The sequence below is a fragment of the Ceratotherium simum genome, chromosome 35 (assembly GCF_057802395.1).
Source record: "Ceratotherium simum simum isolate JZ-2026a chromosome 35, ASM5780239v1, whole genome shotgun sequence".
Classification (NCBI taxonomy): Eukaryota; Metazoa; Chordata; class Mammalia; order Perissodactyla; family Rhinocerotidae; genus Ceratotherium; species Ceratotherium simum.
The window spans coordinates 28,851,320-28,871,847 of record NC_141934.1 but is presented as its reverse complement, the minus strand read 5'-3'; the positions used below and the strand labels follow the sequence as shown (position 1 = coordinate 28,871,847).

Below are 20,528 nucleotides of genomic sequence, written 5' to 3'. Positions count from 1 at the left end.
GATTCTAGCCTTTGATATTTTTATTAGGTTAGGTGGCCTTTTTCTAGGCCAACATACTATTTCCAAAGGTCTTTCAGAAGACTGAGAAAAGCTTCCGACCCCAATTGCATGCTTTGTGGATCCCTACGGAACCAGAAAACCCACATAAGGAAGAATTACACAACAGATGAGACCCCCAGGTGTGTGGAACTCCACTCACCCAAGTGTTCATGCAGGGTCCTATTATGAAAAGTGAGTGACACGTAAAGTCACACGTGCATCTAACACTCACACGCTGAACTCTCTCTGCTCGGCAAAAGTGAAAAAGGGGGGCCAGCCTAGTGGTGTAGCGGTTAAGTTCGGTGGTCTGGGGTTCGCAGGTTCGGATCCTGGGCACAGACCTACACACCACTCATCAAGCCATGCTGTGGCAGTGTCCCATATAAAGTAAAAGAAGATGGGCACGGATGTTAGCTCAGGGCCGATCTTCCTCAGCAAAAAAGAGGAGGATTGGCAAAAGATGTTAGCTCAGGGGCTAATCTTCCTTTAAAAAAAGAAAGTGGAAAAGGTAGTGAGCCGGTCGTTGCCATGGGGCTTGCTCCGTACGACCCTGGGGCAGACCCCCGTGAAGGGAGAGAGCCGTTCCCGCAGTGCTGCATCCCATCTGACTGGGAACGCCAAGTGCATTTTGTTTTCCAAACTGCTTGGAGAAGGTCAAAGTTCACTTGATGAGATGACCAGTGTCACCACACTTCTCTGAACCCTGAGTGCACAGACTTGAAGGTGGAACAGGCACGTGCTTGAATCGCACTGTTGAGGAGATGGGCCAACAGCCTGGAGTGCCACGGAACGAGAGGCGGGATCTGGGTCCATTCCTGGACCACGGCCACAGTCAGGGACGAACATTCCCCCAGGCAGACTGTGCTTCTCATGCTTATAGACACTTACTTTCCATACCACTTGGCTCCCAAATGCAAGTCAATGTCTTAATCTGTGCTCAGCTAAAGAAATAGCTCTGTGTTTGTTGTCGAGAGGTTTAAGAGAGGTCCAAAGACAATTTGGACCACATATAATGTTTGCCTTATGCCCCAGTTTGGACTAACTTTTGCTGTATATGACTTTCCCTTTATATGACTCCTCTGTATTCCCCTAAGAATTTATTACTTATCCTTTGCAGCAATAAATTAATTGTAAAGATTTATAAAGCCTCATAATCTTGAACCTTGGTCTAGTTTTCATTTTTAAAAAGGCAAACAGGTTTTATTTACTTAAAAAGGAAAAAATAATTTGGTTAGAACAGCAATGTAAACTAATTTTAGAAAATACATAAAAAGTATAAGGGGGAAAACAGAGATGAGATAAACGCTTACGACAAGTCCACTTACTTCGGGACCTACAATTACCATGTAAACGCTGGGCTCCTCCCGATGCCATTCTTGAGGAGAAAAAAGAAAAAAAAAAACTTAAAAATGAAAATGGTTTAAGTCACAGCTGAAAACACAAGTTTAATATAAATTACTCCATAATCTAAATTATTTCATATCATTTTGCTTTCATTCACATTAGTCAAATTAAATTACATTTATTTAAAATGTAAATATTTGACATTTTATGCTTTTAAGTAAAAGTTTTTTCTAGAACGTTACACATTATCCAGTTTTCTAATTTATTAGATAACTAGGACTAATATGCCTCCACAAATCAATGTGGACATTAGAACATGCTGAAGAGCACCTAGATGGACTGAAGCAATGCAACAAAACTCCAAACGCACCCTACAATCGGCATGCGTAAAATATCTTCAGATAAAATTGTTTTAGCCTTGCAATTATTCACTATTTTTATGATTTCCTCAGAAGCTGAGGGCAAGGAAAGTAGAAAACAATTGAAGTTACTACACAGCGCTATTATTTTTCTGGTTGTTGCCAAAGTAACAATCTAGAAACAGTTCTGCTAATGCACAAAGAATGAGAAGGTAAAATTCAAAATCCTAAAGAGAGAAATGCGAAGACAGGTACCCAATCCATAAGCAAAGGGTAACTTTGGAAAACGTACCTGAGAACACATCCACCAAATAGAGAGGGTCTTTAACTTGTCTAAGTCCACATATCAGGAGAAACACGTGTAAATTGTCAGCACTTTGGTTAATCTCTGCAACAGAAGAGTTCAGGATATTTTCAGGGGAGCGGACTCGGAGAGAGAACATGGCAACCATGACCCACAGACACGGCTCAGGAGCCCAGGGCTCTGACTTCTCAGCCAGCTGTTCCCACACCTGACCTGTAGATTCATTTCAGTGCGTGAACTAACTCTTGCTCCCGGTGGGTAAACCTGAGCTGAGCTCAGCCTCAGAAAGGTAAATGCACCTCTGCTGCAGTGAGGAAGGATGGGGCAGAGAGAACCGACTCAGTCATCACTGACATGCGAGCCACAGGTCCTGGGAACATGTAGATCCAATTCCACTTAGGAAGAATATTTTCCTGATGAAACTGGACAGATGGTTTATACATTAATGTACTTCTGAGTCCATACACGTAGATATACACATTTACTGTCTACCTGCCCATAGATATATGAAAGGGTTTAGTTTTACCAACATGTTTACCATGTTGAACAAAGCTATGTTCAACATGACGGCCATGTTCTTTTTTTTTTTTTTTTTAATTTTTTTTTTGTGAGTAAGATCGGCCCTGAGCTAACATCTGTCAATCCTCCTTTTTTTTTTTTTTTTTTTGCTGAGGAAGACTGGCCCTGGGCTAACATCCATGCCCATCTTCCTCTACTTTATATGGGACACTGCCACAGCATGGCTCGACAAGCGGTGCATTGGTGCACGCCCAGGATACGAACCGGTGAACCCCGGGCCGCCACAGTGGAGTGCGCACACTTAACCGCTTGCGCCACCGGGCGGGCCCCATGGCCATGTTCTTTGTGGTACCTCCCGTCAAGAGGTGGAATTGATTCCCCCACTCCTAGACTCAGTGTCACTTGCCTGGTGACTTGCACTGATTAACAGAGTGCAGAGGAAAGACAGTGAGTGACTTCCAAGTCTTGGCCATGGGAAGCCTCGTGACAGCACTCCCACCGCTGGATCACTGCTGCCTTATAATCAGACCCGCTTTGCCTCCTAGAGAGTGAGACTTTGTGGACAGAGACCAAGTCTTCCCAGCTGGAGGAGGCCATGCAGGACCCGTGAGGTCTCAGCTGACTGCAAATGTATGGGTGAGCCCAGCAGACATGGGGGAAGCAAGGATGAGCCCTCTCGTGGAGCCTGGTCCAAACGCCAACCCACAAGATCATGAGAAATTACACAAGAGTTGTTTTAAACCACTATATATTGAGGTGTTTGTTAAGCAGCAACAGATAGTTGATTCAATAGAAACTATTAATATAATTAACACACACCTAAAACTTCATCATTTCTGAACTTATATCATTAGACATAAAATCATGCAAGTAGAAGGTTTTCATTCATTCATTTCATTTCATTCATCCATTACTTAATGCAAACAACTTCACTTTCTCTGTACTTTTGTAAGTTTTGAACGGGAATATAATTACTCTGAATGAAATAGGATACATTGACACCACTTTAACACAACCACAAAGGCTAAATAATAATAATAATACATAACCAGTTCTGGAGAAAATCTTTACTGAAATGTTAAGATTGAAACGTCCCTCTGAGAAAAGCCTTAATTAGCACAGTCTCTGCGTTAACTGTTGAGAATTTCATTGAGATATGTTGAGTTTTTAAAATATTTCCCCAATATTCTGAGTATCTTAAAACTAACCTTAGAAATACAAACCTTGGTGAGTACTTGTTTGATCAAAAGTTTAAGCTAGAAGCTATGTGCAGAATTTGAATCTGAGATCAGAGGAATTTGAGGTCAGGCATTTGAATTTGAGAAGACAAGCTATTCTCTTTAACAAATGATAAAAGTTGAAGAATACCTTTAAGGATGAGAAGGTCAAGGGGGAGAAACAGTCAAATCCCTACATTACTAGGCAAGAACATCACTGAATGCTAAAACCAGTGAGTAAGAGTTTGATGAGAACAGAAATTAAAAGTGCCTTCTCAAAAATTGCTTATTAATTTCAAAGGAAATAAAACATCTGTACATGGAGAAACCAAGGGAGACTCCCACTTCACTAAGGTAGGAAATCTCAGCCAGAACATACAGCTTTGTGTTTACACACACACACACACACACACACACACACACACTCAGTTTATATATTAAAGAAAAACCACCAGTGATGGAAGAAGCTGGTGTTATGTGTCTCCACACAGTGTCACACACGCAGAAGGTACAACATCACTTCCCCCGGGGCCGGCCCAGTGGCGCAAGCGGTTAAGTGCACGCGGTCCGCTGCGGCGGCCCGGGGTTCGCCGGTTCGGATCCCGGGCGCGCACCGACACACTGCTTGGCAAGTCATGCTGTGGTGGCGTCCCATATAAGTGGAGGAAGATGGGCATGGATGTTAGCCCAGAGCCAGTCTTCCTCAGCAAAAAGAGGAGGATTGGCAGATGTTAGCACAGGGCTGGTCTCCTCACAAGAAAAAAAAAACATCACTTCCCCCATCATCATGATGTGCATGAAATCTCTCTTCAAATATATAAGAAGAGGAAAAGAAGGAAGGCGGAAGGAGAAAAACCATGAAAGTCTCCCAAAGAAGGGGGAAGTGGAGAATCTTTATTACTGAACTGAAAAAAAGTCCATACAAAAACAAAACAGACACACAGAGATGGTGCCCAGAGATGGTATCAAAGAAAGCACCATTTTAAGAACCTATATGATGTCTCGGTAAAAAGCCTCCATTTAATTCTTTATTTCTGCTATGTGACAAGTATAGAGAGAAACCTATTTTGTTCCTTTACTTCGATTTGACACATTAGCTGCTCAGAACAGCAGGTTCAGAAGACTGTTGGCTGTTCGGTCAGGTGAAGCTGGGAAGAAGTGGCCCTCCACCAACCCGTCCCTGCATCCCTAGTGAAGCCAGCCCTGGGAAGAGAATACTCCATAATTCACAACACTGATCCTCAAACTGTTGACTGTGGCTTACAGTAAGATATACATATTATATCACAACCCTGTATACATGGTATATGTGTTTACACACACAGAGTTTATATACAGCTTCCAAAAAAAATTAGCCTTGCTACATATGAGGTCCTCTGATGCTGTCTGTTCTAGTTTATTTCAATGTTTAAAAGTGCTGGTCCCCAACTCACTAAACTGATTTTGAGACCCCTGACCTAACAGACCTGGAGGGAGATGGAGTTAATCCTAATTCCCCTGTCTCTCCCCTCATCATCTTCCTGGGTTGGAGAGTGAATGTCATGGGAATTTAGGAAACCAAATTAGAGAGTGATAGAACAAAGGACTAGATGCTTTGTCTTATTCTAGAATTAAAAAAAAATAAAATACAGAGACAGCATTTGGGTGCTAGCAGCTTATGTGCACTTCTCACATATAGAAACACCATTTTCAAGAAAATAAAGATAACAGTTGACAAATCCTGATCAACCACGTGCTCCAGGCCATCGCACTGAGGCACCAGCTCTGATTAACCATGTTTCAGGCTCCCTATGGCCCCGGCCAGCGCATTGTGTTCATTCTTCGATTTTAAAAAAGAACTAGAACAGTCTGTGGGTTTAGAGGGGAGACAGGTATCTCCCTAATTTTTTAGTGGATTTCATTTCCTCATTTTAACACAAAACTTATTTTTTCTTCTCTTTGCTTTTCCTCTAATATCTAGCTTTAACAAGGTTTGAACTCATCCCTTAAAATGCACGCGTTTACCTGTCTTTCCGACATTACCATTTCCCGGAGAATGGTATTTTTATCTTCAAAACAAAGCGTGTCGTCCTCATGGTGTGGCACATCGTCCCAACAGGCCACGCACCACGCCGCCCGATCCTCTAAGAGACTCATCAGCGGGCTCCAGAGCAGAAACCTAATCCGAGTCACCTTCTATCCCCTGTTTTCTATTCAAGCAGCTCTCTTTATTTTTGTCACGTGTTATTATAAGGAGAAAAGAATTCAAGAACTTCAATTGAGTGTATTAGAGTTCAGGAATTTTAGCTGAAAAATCTGATTTTGGGGGCCACGAATGCAAAAAGGGATGTAGTGACATTAATTTTCCATGTGAAAAATCAGCTAGTTTTCCTAGGAAAAGCCTGAAGGAGAAAAATATTCCACCTGACTTAGGCGTATTAGAGTCTCAATAGAGAAATACAGCTGAAAAAAAAAGAGAGAGAAAGAGAGAAAATTAAATAAACAATAGAAATAACAAGAAAATAAAATGGAAAACCAAAAAACAGGAAGGAATAGGGGAATGGCCAGGTCAAATTTAAGCTTTCCTGGTTTGGGGGTTTGATGGCCTTTTAGGAATCATTAGTTCAGAGGAGTGGGCCATTGGCATTGAAAAGCCAAAATCATGGATCTCCGGGTCATCACGACATTTAAGATGTATGTGGAAATGCAAAGAAAGACTCAAAGACCAGGTAACGAACTCCATGTCTAAACATGTGTCTTCCGATCATAACAGCTATTGTAAATATCATGCGAAAAATTACAGCAAGGCCACTGAGTGCATTTAACCTACTTCATTCTTTACTTGTTCCTAGCTGATCTGTTCCAGCGTGGAATCCAATTAGCATAAAATTGGTTTAATGTTTTAAACTAAGGAGACTCAGTAATTCGATAGCTAGAGCTTAGAGATAAAACTGAATATTCTCAGAAACCTGTGACATACTGTAGAGCAGAATGCACCATAAAATTGACATCAGCTATCTAAGAAGTAGACGATAAACCCTGGTGCCTAATCAGGTACCTGCCTATTTATATGGAGGGATAAATGAGGCCGTTCCCAACACACTCCCCTTGATTTCAAGGTTAATAGTTCATAAGAATTCAGAGGGTGAGTATTTGATCACTAACGGTCTGTATCAAATTCGCTGTATCTTCTGTTTTCACTGTCTCAAGCTCAAATTGGAAGTGACAAACAGTCACAGGTTTCGAATGCTCCGGGGGCTGGGGTGAGATGGAGGAGCGGGGAGGAAGACGGTCCATCTCTAGAGTCTGAAACACGACAAAGATGAACGGCCGCGCAAATGGGAACAGGCGCCTGATCATAAAACCCAGAGACGGGGATTAATTCTACATCTGACCCCTAAAGCATTATCCACCCCCATCAGCTCCCACCATCACAGCCCGAGCTTCCCTTTGCCCATATATTGTGAAAACATTCACAACTTCTAATTCCACACATTAGGATTAAACTGCAGCCAAGCAGGTCTCCAGGGAAAATGCTGTCTAAGGAGTATTTTAAATCTCTTGGCTGTTTCGTTAATCACTCAATAGTAAGACCAGCAAAAGAACCAACCGTAAGACTCGAAGTGGATGACGAATCACTCCCCTTTGGGAAATTATGAATCTTAGTTACACTGCAACTATGTCTTGTGATATATGGAAGATGAAATAACCTTACAACAGGCGATTTAAAACGGGCCCACTGGTTCTGAATAATAGCACACACTTCCCAACATGATAAAGCAATTGGACGGTGCGGGTCCATCTGTAACGCTGAGAACAGCTCCGCTGTTGTCGCTGAGACTGATGAATACACTCTGAAAATTATTTCTAATAAAATGCTTGGAGATTTTTTTTCTTTTCAAGGGAACCCAGTGCTGACATACAGTATGTGGTGGAGGTTTTGCTTGAAGTTTTTGGAGTAAAAACAAGCTTGGGGTGTCTTCATGTTTGCTGAGGGCAGGGCATTGTTTCAGCCTCTTCTCTGAAGTTTACAGCGGAACGTGCAACCTCAACTCCTCCCCAATAGCACCCCTGCATTTTCACCTCTCAGGAGAAACATTTCAGGCTAAAACAGATAAATTCTCAGGCTTTAAATTGCATTGGGGGGCCGGCCCTGTGGCTTAGCGGTTAAGTGCGCACGCTCCGCTGCTGGCGGCCTGGGTTCGGGTCCCGGGCGCGCACTGACGCACCGCTTCTCTGGTCATGCTGAGGCCGTGTCCCGCATACGGCGGCTGGAGGGCTGTGCAACTATGACATACAACTATCTACTGGGGCTTTGGGGGAAAAAAATAAATAAATAAAAATAAAATAAATAAATAAATAAATAAAAATAAATTGCATTGGGAGGGAAATGCAAATCAAACCACCTTACACCTGTCAGAATGGCTAATTAACAAAAAGACAAGAAATAACAAGTGCTAGAGAGGATGCAGAGAAAAGGGAACTCTGTACACTGCTGGTGGGAATGTAAATTGGTGCAGCCACTATGGAAAACAGTATGGAGATTCTTCAAAAAATTAAGAATTGAACTACCACATGATCCAGCTATTCCACTGCTGGGTATTTATCTGAAGAATACAAAAACACTAATTTGAAAAGATGTATGCACCCCTATGTTCAATGCAGCATTATTTACAACAGCCAAGATATGGAAACAACCTAAGTGTCCATCAAAGGATGAATGGATAAAGAAGATGTGGTGTGTATATATACAATGGAATATTATTCAGCCATAAAAAGAATGAAATCTTGCCATTTGCAACAACACGGATGGACCTGGAAGGTATTATGCTAAGAAAAAACAAGTGTTGGAGAAATAAGTCAGACAGAGAAAGTCAAATACCATATGATTTCACCCTATGTGGAATCTAAAAAAAAAAAAAAAAAAAAAATGAACAAACAAAACAAAAACAAACATACATACAGAGAACAGACTGACTGTTACCAGAGGGGAAGGAGATTGAGGGGTAGGTAAAATGGGTGAAGAGGGTCACCCATTGTAGGGTGATGGATGGAAACTAGACTTCTGGTTGTGAGCACACTGTAGTGTAAACAGATGTCGAATTACAATGTTGTACACCTGAAACTTATATAATGCTATATACCAATTTTACATCAATTAAAAAAAAATTGCATTTGATAGCCAATTTTAGATGTTTCAGAACCTTTACCAGAAACACTGGGTTGGTCAGCCTATAAAGCAGTTATGATCCCAAACAGCATGCACCTATGGTCTTCATCTGTGGATAACTAAATCTTCTATACTTAAACTAAATCTTCTATACTTAAAGATATTGTACAATAAAATTTTGTTTAAATATCATGACTGGGCTTAGATCATACCATGCGTGGAAAACACAATGGCAAGACTCTCTTAGCTCCACCACCTATAGGGAAAATGGCACCCTCATAGCATCACTGATGGACGTGCACATTGATGCTACCTTTCCCAGGGACAATTATCTAAGATGTATGAAAGCTCTGCTTAAGTGCGTAATCTAACCCAGAGATTCTATTTTTAGGAATTGCTGCTAAGAAAACAATTGGGCCAACATATGAAGATTGAAGTCCTTCATCACCTGCATATCCAAGTCTAAAAAAATCAAAATGTCTAACAAAAGAGATTGGTCAAATACGACTATAGAATTCAAAATAATACTATAAAGGAACTAAAATTCATGATGTAATTAGAACTAATAAATAAATTGACAAGATTGCAGGATATAATGTCAACATACAAAAATCAATTGTATTTCTATATACCAGCAAAAAACAATTCAAGAGTGAAAAATTTTTCAATGCCATTTATAATAGCATCAAAAACAATAAAATCCTTAAGAACAGTTTTTTGAAAAAAAGACATGAAAGACCTGTACAAATCACTATGAAGATAAATAAGAATTAAATAAATGCACACATACACATGTTCACAGATTTTAATACAAATTATTGTTAAGAAGTCAATTCTCCCTACATTGACCTATAGATTCAATGTAACAGGATTTTATACAAATCGACAAAATGATTCTAAAGTTTTTATGGATATGTAAAAAACCTAGAATAGCTAAAACAATTCCAACAAAAAGTTGTTGGCTAATGCTACCTGATTTCTAGATTTACTATAAATCTACACAACAAGGCAGTATGATCTTGGCATTAGCATAGACATACAGATGAATGGAACACTCACATACTGGAAATTGATTTTCTGCTAAGGCATCGGAGCAATTCAAGAGGGAAAGAAAAATGTTTTCAATAAATGATACTGGAACAATTTATAGAAAAAAATGAATTTTAATCCCTACCTCATACCACACACAAAAATTAATTCCAGATGGATTTTAATCCTAATGAAAAAGCTAAAACACTAAAACTTCTAGAGGAAAAAAATTTTTTGGAAAATACCTTTGCAACCTTAGGGTAGGCAAAGATTTCTCAGACAGGACTCACAAAGTACTAACCATTAAAGAAAAAATTGATAAACTGTATTTCAACAAAATTAAAAACTTCTGCTCTTCAAAAGACACAGTTAAGAAAATGAAAAGGTAAACCAGAGAATGGGAAAAAATATTCACAATACCTGTATCTGACAAAGGACTTCTACCCAGAATATATTAAAAAAAAAAAAAAAAAAAAAAAAAACTCCTACAAACCAAGAACTAAAGGACAAACAACCCAATTAAAAGATCGGGCAAAAGGCTTGGCTAGACACTTCACCAAGGAAGATACATGGATGGCCGATATACACATGAAAAGATACTGAACACCGTTCGTCTCGGAGAAATGAAAATCAAAACCACAGTGAGAGACCATTTCATTATCCCCCTCAAATAATTAAAACTGGGAAGGCTGTCAGTACCAATTGTTGGCAAGGCTGTGGAATAACTGGAACTCTCATCAACTTCCGTAGAATAAAATGGTACAACACTTTGGAAAATTGTTTGGCTGTTTTTTACAAAGTTCAGGAAACATCCACCCTATAATCAAGCTGGTCATCTTATAGGCATTTACACAAGAGAGATGAAAACACAGGCCACCAGAACCCTTGCACCTGAGTGTTCAGAGCAGTTTCATTCATAATAGCTAACACTGGGAAACAACCCAAAAGTCCATCCATAGGAGAATGGATAAACCATTTGTGGTATATCCGTGCAATGGAATACGACTTCCGGCATGGGTGATGATAGAAACGGGGACGGGGTCGCTCACAGGGGGTGGGAATTAAATGTGGAAGAACCCACTAGGGAACTCTCTTGAGTGGGGGGAAGGTGATCTGTCTGGATTACGGTGTGTATATGTTTGCCAAAACTCATCTAGTTTTACATCTGAAGTCTCTGTGTTTCACTACATGTACATTTTATTTTAGTTTAGAAATTTTTATAAAAGGATAAGTTAGCTCATATTGTTCTTGACATAATGAGTAAATAAAGCAGGTTAGAGCAGAAAGTATAGCTTGGCTGTATTTTTGTCTTTGAAAAATCATTATATATATATAATATTACATATGGATTATAATAATGTAAAATGTATAATATAAACATACAATTACATAGTAATATATATCATAATTATATTATTATACCTATACATTAGATATGATTTTAAAAGATAAAAATACATTATATATAATATAGATACTACATATAATATAGATATAACATATAGTATATTTATATATCATTTAAATATACAAAAATCATTACATATATATGTAAAATTGTTGAGAAAGATCACATCAAAACACTAACAGCAGTTCCTTTTTGGTGCTGAGATTTCAAGTGACTTAAATTTTTGTTTCTTTATCTGATCTCCACTTTCTCATTTTTTTTACAATGGTCATTTATCAGGTGTTTAACCAATAAAGTAACATAAAACGAACCCATGAGATTGGCATCCTCAAGAAGAGAAAACGTCACACAGAGGGGGATAAACATCTGGGAGGGATGTCCCACGAGCCGCATCAGAAGGCCAGGGCTCCCCTTCCTCCTGCTCTCTAGTAGGCAATTCCTCACAAGGAGGAGACCACTCATGCGTCCCCGAGAACACCGAGAAACCGAGTTTGTTCTCCAAACCTTGTCTTGCTCCAACCCGTGCTCCCCCTTCCCTGGTTCTACCTAAAACAGCACATTTCTTTGACCTGACAGCCTCTTCTTCCAAACGCTATGAACCTAACAAGTCGCTGACACCAGCCAACAAGATGCCCTTCAGTCAAATCTCACGATCAGATTCCATCTCTCACCTGATCGCTGAAGAAAGGTGTCCCAGTTAAAGGCGGCATTTGGTACTGTTGCAATTCCTGGGTCAGAGGAAGAGAAAAAGAGAAAGTTCTCAGTGCTGAGATGTAACCAGTTATTTTGTGTTGACGTTTAAATAATGGTCATATTTGGTTATTAAAAAGAACTCAGATCTCTGAGTGCTTCCCTGAAGTCCCGTTAATCCTCCAGCACATGAGGTTTAAAGTGAGCCCCCGGATTCCCAGCGAGAAAAGACCCACCACTTTCAGCCCCACCATCATGACGGGGCCAGACAGCCTCTAGGACACAGAAAGCTTCAGTTCCTACAAAATGCCTGTGAGTAACAGGTTTCTAAAACATTCCCAGCTAAACTTCAATGGCCCCTCAGAGAAATTACGTCTACTTAAAATTCCTAATCTCCACGGTCTCCAAATCATGTATGATTGCCTGCTATCTGTGTCATTTTTTCAGACAGATTTAAGTCTAAAATTCTCTGCAAATTTGAACATTGTAAGATATAGAAAATTCAGCGGCAACATTTAACAGATTATCTTGATAGAAAAAATTCGAAATGTTATGAAATGTCCATTAAGTCATCTAAGCACCTCTCCAATGCACCTGTCAAACTGTCATGCACACTGAACAATACAAACAACAGCTAATTAATGAGTGCCCACTCCACGCCTGCCCTGGACCAACTCTGGGCGGGTGCCGTCTCCATAACCCTGGGAATCCTTAAAGCCCTAATGAGCAGGCTGACTCCTCCGGTTTATCCGGCTGGAATCTGAGGTTCCCAGCAGTTAGCCAGTGTTCAAAGTGAGGCAGTGTAGGCGGAAGAGGCTGCGTTTAAACCCACGCGCTGCTTCAAAGCCTGCGTTCTGCCTGCCGCACCAGCGTGTCCCTTGACTATAGACCAGGCCACAGCAGAGGAAAGGGAGGTGCCAACCCCGCACCTGCCCTGACACCAACACACACCCTTCAGACAGACCCAGGCAGGGCATCCTGTTTAAAATGGGGGCTCCAAGAACGAGTTTGTTTGATAAGAGATTCTGCTGCTAAAAGTATCCCTGAAACCACTAGAGCATTTATACCATGATAACGCGATGTGCAGCTAAGGCGGGCCTGAGGGGCCGTGTGCCCTTGGTGTCCAATGCCCTGAAAATTCCTCATGAGGCTTGAACTCGGGACCTGGGCCTCAGCATCTGTTCTAACCTAAGCTTGGAATCCATCAGACGATCTTCCCTGGAACCACTCCGTCCCTGATTTCTATTGTTTAAACAATGGTACAGTGGTTTTCATGCTGTGTTTGGGAGATCCTGAGGGTTTCAGGAAAGGACGTCAGAAGCCACCATTGGGCAGGACTGGGTGAGGGCAGGGACGGGTGCAGGGATGGAGAAGGTTCCAGATCCCCCCAACTCAACTCAGCTTAAACGGAGACGCTCAGCTTTTTCCTTTTTTAATCATACCACTGAGAGAGCACATAGTATTGCTCCTGGTTGACAAGTTAAGTAATCTGCATTTTAAATTATTCTTTTATAATTTTCTCCTATTCATCTCTTATCTTAATATTAAAAATTAATAAAAGTGTATCCATTCTACTAACCGTTTTAAAGTAAATCTCAGACATCATATTATTTCATCCATAAACATTTCTGTACGTGTCGCTAAAAGATAAGGACTCATTTTAAAATATATATATATATTTAAAAATTCTTACCTTGACTCTGGACATAGATCTTACCCTTAGCATGCGGCTTTTGAAAAGAGGGAAGAAAGAAAAAAAGTAAATTTGATAGTCCCTTACAATTTCGTTTTAGAAATAAAATGAAGGCCATAAAAAAATCCTCTTGGAAAACATCACAAAGAGTCATCTACACAGCCGCTCATAGACTAGTTATTTTATGAGAGCAAAGAGTTACTTCTGCTTTTAATGGGGGTTAGCCCATTAAAAATACAGCGTTTATAAGGCAAGAAGCACAAAGAAAGAAGTCCCTTATATTAGGCGTAATGCAATACTACAATTTTATAGTTACTACGTTAGTAGAAAAGTTATTGAAGCTCAAAACATGCCAGTGACAGCCCGTCTGGTGCATATCGTGTGCTGAAGCTGAAGGTGGAGTTTTGGGAAATGTGGTCTGGGGATGCACATCCTTGAATGGAAAGAGTACACCCCACTCCAGCTCAGGAGAAGAAAAAAGGACTGGGAGGAGGAGGATGAATAGGAAGGGGAGGACGAGGAGATGGAGATGGAGGAGGAAGTGGAGGTGAAGATGGATGGAGGAGATGGAGGAGGAGGTGGAGGTGAAGATGGATGGAGGAGGAGGAGGAGGAGGAGGTGGGGGTGAAGATGGATGGTGGAGATGGAGGAGGAGGAGGAGGTGGAGGTGAAGACAGATGGAGGAGGAGGAGGAGGAGGAGGAGGAGGTGGAGGTGAAGATGGATGGAGGAGGAGGAGGAGGAGGTGGAGGTGAAGATGGATGGAGGAGGAGGAGGAGGTGGGGGTGAAGATGGATGGTGGAGATGGAGGAGGAGGAGGAGGTGGGGGTGAAGATGGATGGAGGAGATGGAGGAGGAGGAGGAGGAGGTGGAGGTGAAGATGGATGGAGGAGATGGAGGAGGAGGAGGAGGAGGTGGAGGTGAAGAGGGATGGAGGAGATGGAGGAGGAGGAGGTGGAGGTGAAGAGGGATGGAGGTGGAGATGGAGGTAGAGGTGGTGGTGGAGAGGGAGACGGAGATGAAGATTGAGACAGAGGTGGAGGTAGAGATGGAGGAGATGGTGGGGGTGGAGAAGGGGGAAGAGGAAGGGGAGGTGGAGATGGGGAAGAAGGTGGAGAAGAGTACCCAGCATGTTGAGTAACAAGAAAACAGGCACCAGGGGGCAGATTCCTCCAGGCATGGGAGTAGACTGGTCTCAAGGACCCTGTAAGGACCTCCGCAAATGCCTCTTTGACATCAAGGGACAAGGGACACTTGCATGACTGCTATTTGTACCAAGATGTAAACTTACTATTCCTGGTGGTGCTTTCTGGTGGGACTTCACAAAAATACTAGAGAGAAAAAGAATCCATTTCTCAAGTTCATTTTGAAACAGTGGCATGAAAATACTTTTAAAATCAAGTTTAGACCCAAAGGTGGAAGTAAAAGGAGTAGAGTGAGAAATCCACTTTCAAATGGCTGCAGGCTCAAGTAGGTGCCAGCGGCTGTTTCTCATAAGTGATCAAAAATACAGTCATTTTGGTGACAAAGTCCAAAAAGGTACAGCTACTTGTCATGTGGGCTGAATATCAGATCAATGCATAAAATGACTAAACTAGCTAATGAATGGTGATCATAGAATTTGCAACTCTGTCCTCACTACCTGAAGGTGTGTGGAGGGCACCGTGTGGTCCTTAAAGTGGCGTGGAGCCCGTGGTATTGTATGTGGTCTGCTGATCCACTCTGACCTTCATCCTCAGGTCAGTTTTATATTTTGGGAAACAAACTAAAGGGGATGTAATCCTGCCAAGGGAGAGACAATCAACGGGGAGGAGAGGGAGGTGGCCCTGCGCTCTGCCTGGCTGATGGAAGGTTCTGGGAGGAGCAGCACCCAGCCCTCTTAGGACGGCTATGCATGGAAGCTGGTACATAGACATGACTCTTGGTTTGGTTCTGCTTGTTCATCGCATTATACTTTGTATTTAACCATTAGAAGCACCTACCACTTTAAAACTCTTGACTATCCTCCCCAATTCACATACAGCAGGATGCAGCCCCTTTTAAAATGCCCTTAAAATAGTAACCCTTAAAAAAAAAGACGAGTTTCAAACATCTCTTCTCTACTAGCTAAAAAAGATGCTAAATTTAATGGAAAAAATGGCTAATAGCAACCACCTGAAATTAGAAATTGAAGTTTAGAGCCCTAAAATATTCCTTTTGTTTAATGATAATTTCACTGGAAAGCTTAAGACTATTTTATTGGAATGCAACAAAAGCTAAGAGCACTTCTTCCTTAACCAGCCCTAAGTCTGAAACATTGTCTCGGAAAATGTCTTTAAGAAGGATGTTAAAGAACTGTCAAAAATAGATCAGCATGGCATTGTAACTTTAAAGTTAATACAAATGTTTGACAATAACAGATTCAATATAATTCTACATAAATTTGATTCATGAAGGTCAGGCAAAATAGAGTTTTTTAGTCTTGCCACTATTTTCATTAGAAATATGCTCTGCAATCGGAAATACATAAACCCAAAATGCTCCTTTCAAGAAAATTCCTTTTGATACAAACAAAAACTAATTAATTAAATGAGTATCTCAACTCTATACACAGAATGAATTGACTCAGTGTGGAAACTTCTGGATTTATCTGCTGGTCTTTACATATCTCTGAGCACTATTTCCCCAAAATCTATTGAAACCTTGAAAAAATAACTAAGTATCAACTCCTACATAGACTTTTAAAAAATGTCATAAATGATACCTTAAGATCTTATCTGAGCAAATCAAGAAAATAGAGTTACAGCTTTAAAGAAATCTGGTCCTGGGTAATTTTTAATCATTACAATAAAAGAAATCTGGCAAAAGTCAATTGGCTTATATTGATTTTGAAAAACATTTTCTATATTAAAATGTTCTAAATACAAATTAGCTTTCTTTGCTCAATATTTATTGTTGTTTCACTTGCCTTGAAATAACATGAATCAAGTTCCTTGTATATCACTTGCCTTGCAAGATTACCTCATCTATGCATAAAATGAAAAAGAAGACTTGTGTGTGTGTGTGTGTGTGTGTGTGTGTGTAGGCAAGGTGGTGAGGGAAGAGTCTCCACTTCTAATGTCTCTGAGAAACCATTACTTAATTTGGCCCATTACTAGGTAAAAAAGCCAATGTCCTGTTGGATAGATACCTATACATATATGTGACCTTGTAATAGACCCAAATGCTAATGTATGCCTCTTTATAATGGAATAACAGACGGCAACAACAAAAAGATTTCCCATTCTTTGAGTCATATAACCTTCTGAAATTAAACTTTCTTTTTTTTTTTTTTTTTTTTTTTTAAATTTTTTGTTTATTGCAGTAACATTGGTTTATAACATTGTAAAAATTTCAGGTGTACATCATTGTACTTCTATTTCTGCATGGACTACATCATGTTCACCACCAAAATACTAATTACAACCCATCACCACACACATGTACCGAATTATCCCTTTCACCCTCCTCCCTGCCCCCTTCCCCTCTGGTAACCACCAATCCAATCTCTGTCCCTATGTGTTTGTTTATTGTTGTTATTATCTACTACTTAATGAAGGAAATCATACGGTATTTGACCTTCTCCCTCTGACTTATTTCACTTTGCATTATACCCTCAATGTCCATCCATGTTGTCACAAATGGCTGGATTTCGTCGTTTCTTATGGCTGAGTAGTATTCCATTGTGTATATATACCACAGCTTCTTTATCCATTCGTCCCTTGATGGGCACTTAGGCTGCTTCCAAGTCTTGGCTATCGTGAATAAGGCTGCAATGAACACAGGGGTGCACGTACCTTTGCAAATTGGTGTTTTCAAGTTCTTTGGATAAATACCCAACAGTGGAATAGCTGGATCATATGGTAGTTCTATCGTTGATTTTTTGAGGAATCTCCATACTGTTTTCCATAGTGGCTGCACCAGTTTGCACTCCCACCAGCAGTGTATGAGAGTTCCCTTCTCTCCACATCCTCTCCAACACATGTTGTTTCCTGTCTTGTTAATTATAGCCATTCTGACGGGCGTGAGGTGATATCTCATTGTAGTTTTGATTTGCATTTCCCTGATAGTTAGTGATTTTGAACATCTTTTCATGTGTCTGTTGGCCATCTGTATATCTTCTTTGGAGAAATGTCTGTTCAGGTCTTTTGCCCATTTTTTAATTGGGTTGGTAGTTTTTTTGTTGTTGAGATGCATGAGTTCTTTATATATTTTGGAGATTAAGCCCTTATCAGATGTATGGTTTGCAAATATCTTCTCCCAATTTTTAGGTTGTCTTTTCGTTTTGTTGATGGTTTCCTTTGCTGTGCAGAAGCTTTTTAGTTTGATGTAGTCCCATTTGTTTATTTTTTCTATTGTTTCTCTTGCCCGGTCAGATGTGGTGTTTGAAAAGATGTTGCTAAGACTGATGTGGAAGAGCGTACTGCCTATGTTTTCTTCTAGAAGTTTCAAAGTTTCAGGTCTTACATTCAAGTCTTTAATCCATTTGGAGTTAATTTTTGTGTATGGTGTAAGGTAAGGGTCTACTTTCATTTTTTTGCATATGGCTATCCAGTTTTCCCAACACCATTTGTTGAAGAGACTTTCTTTTCCCCATTGTATGTTCTTGGCTCCTTTGTCAAAGATTAGCTGTCCATAGATGTGTGGGTTTATTTCTGGGCTTTCGATTCTATTCCATTGATCTGTGGGTCTGTTTTTGTGCCAGTACCATGCTGTTTTGGTTACTATAGCTTTGTAGTATATTTTGAAATCAGGGAGTGTGATACCTCCAGCTTTGTTCTTTTTTCTCAGCATTCCTTTAGCTATTCAGGAGCTTTTGTTGTTCCATATAAAGTTTAGGATTCTTTGTTCTATTTCTGTGAAAAATGTTGTTGGAACTTTGATAGGGATTGCATTGAATCTATAGATGGCTTTAGGAAGTATGGACATCTTAACTATGTTAATTCTTCCAATCCAAGAGCACGGAATATCTTTCCATTTCTTTGTGTCTTCTTCAATTTCTTTCAGAAATGTTTTATAGTTTTCGGTGTACAGATCTTTCACCTCTTTGGTTAAGTTTATTCCTAGGTATTTTATTCTTTTTGTTGCAATTGTAAATGGGATGGTATTCTTAATTTCTCTTTCTGCTACTTCGTTGTTAGTGTACAGAAATGCAACTGATTTTTGTATGTTGATTTTGTATCCTGCAACTTTACCATATTCGTTTATTACTTCTAAAAGTTTTCTGGTGGATTCTTTAGGGTTTTCTATATATAAAATCATGTCATCTGCAAATAGTGACAGTTTCACTTCTTCCTTTCCAATTTGGATCCCTTTTATTTCTTTCTCTTGCCTGATTGCTCTGGCTAGGACTTCCAATACTATGTTAAATAGGAGTGGTGACAGTGGGCATCCTTGTCTGGTTCCTGTTCTTAGAGGGATAGCTTTCAGTTTTTCACCATTGAGGATGATATTAGCTGTGGGTTTCTCATATATGGTCTTTATTATGTTGAGGTACTTTCCTTCTATACCCATTTTATTCAGAGTTTTTATCATAAATGGATGCTGGATCTTGTCAAATGCTTTCTCTGCATCTATTGAGATGATCATGTGATTTTTATTCTTCATTTTATTAATGTGGTGTATTACGTTGATTGATTTGCGAATGTTAAACCATCCCTGCATACCTGGAATAAATCCCACTTGATCATGGTGTATAATCTTTTAACGTATTGTTGTATGCGATTTGCTAGTATTTTGTTGAGGATTTTTGCATCGATGTTCATCAGTGATATTGGCCTGTAATTTTCTTTTTTGTGTTGTCCTTGTCTGGTTTTGGTATCAGGGTAATGTCAGCTTCGTAGAATGAGTTAGGAGCTTCCCCCTCCTCAATTTTTGGAAGAGTTTGAGAAGGATAGGTATTAAGTCTTCTTTGAATGTTTGGTAGAATTCACCAGGGAAGCCGTCTGGTCCTGGACTTTTATTTTTGGGGAGGTTTTTGATTACTGTTTCGATCTCCTTACTGGTGATTGGTCTATTCAAATTCTCTACTTCTTCTTGATCCAGTTTTGGAAGGTTGTATGAGTCTAAGAATTTATCCATTTCTTCCAGATTGTCGAATTGGTTGGCATATAGTTTTTCATAGTATTCTCTTATAATCTTTTGTATTTCTGAGGTGTCTGTTGTAACCTCTCCTCTTTCATTTCTGATTTTACTTATTTGTGCCTTCTCTCTTTTTTCTTGGTGAGTCTAGCTAAAGGTTTGTCTATTTTGTTGATCTTTTCAAAGAACCAGCTCTTGGTTTTATTAATTTTTTCTATTGTTTTTTTGGTCTCTATTTCATTTATTTCTGCTCTGATTTTTATTATTTCCCTTCTTCTACTGATTTTGGGCTTTGTTTGTTCTTCTTTTTCCAGTTCCTTTAGGTGCATTGTTAGATTGTTTATTTGAGATTTTTCTTGTTTGTTGAGATAGGCCTGTATTGCTATAAACTTCCCTCTTAGAACCGCTTTTGCTGTATCCCATAAATTCTGGCATGTCGTATTTTCATTTTCATTTGTCTCCAGGTATTTTTTGATTTCTTCTTTGATTTCTTCGTTAACCCAATCGTTGTTCAGTAGCATTTTGTTTAATCTCCATGTATTTGTGGCTTTTCTGATTTTCTTCCTATAGTTGATTTCTAGTTTCATACCGTTGTGGTCAGAAAAGATGCTTGGTATTATTTCAATCTTCTTAAATTTATGGAGACTTGTTTTGTGGCCTAATATGTGATCAATCCTGG

General features: G+C 39.9%; 1 protein-coding gene across 1 annotated transcript in view; it reads right to left on the bottom strand.

Annotated features, from left to right (window-relative positions):
* The window catches only part of GLT1D1 (glycosyltransferase 1 domain containing 1), a 95,887-nt gene that overhangs the window by 37,551 nt on the left and 37,808 nt on the right, over positions 1-20,528 (bottom strand). The window contains exons 5-8 of the mRNA XM_087423463.1: positions 13,752-13,788; positions 12,040-12,096; positions 2,035-2,130; positions 1,365-1,414 (exon numbers count right to left, since the gene is read on the bottom strand). Coding sequence (XP_087279589.1) covers positions 1,365-1,414; positions 2,035-2,130; positions 12,040-12,096; positions 13,752-13,788 — 240 coding nt within the window. The remainder of the gene's footprint in view (positions 1-1,364; positions 1,415-2,034; positions 2,131-12,039; positions 12,097-13,751; positions 13,789-20,528) is intronic.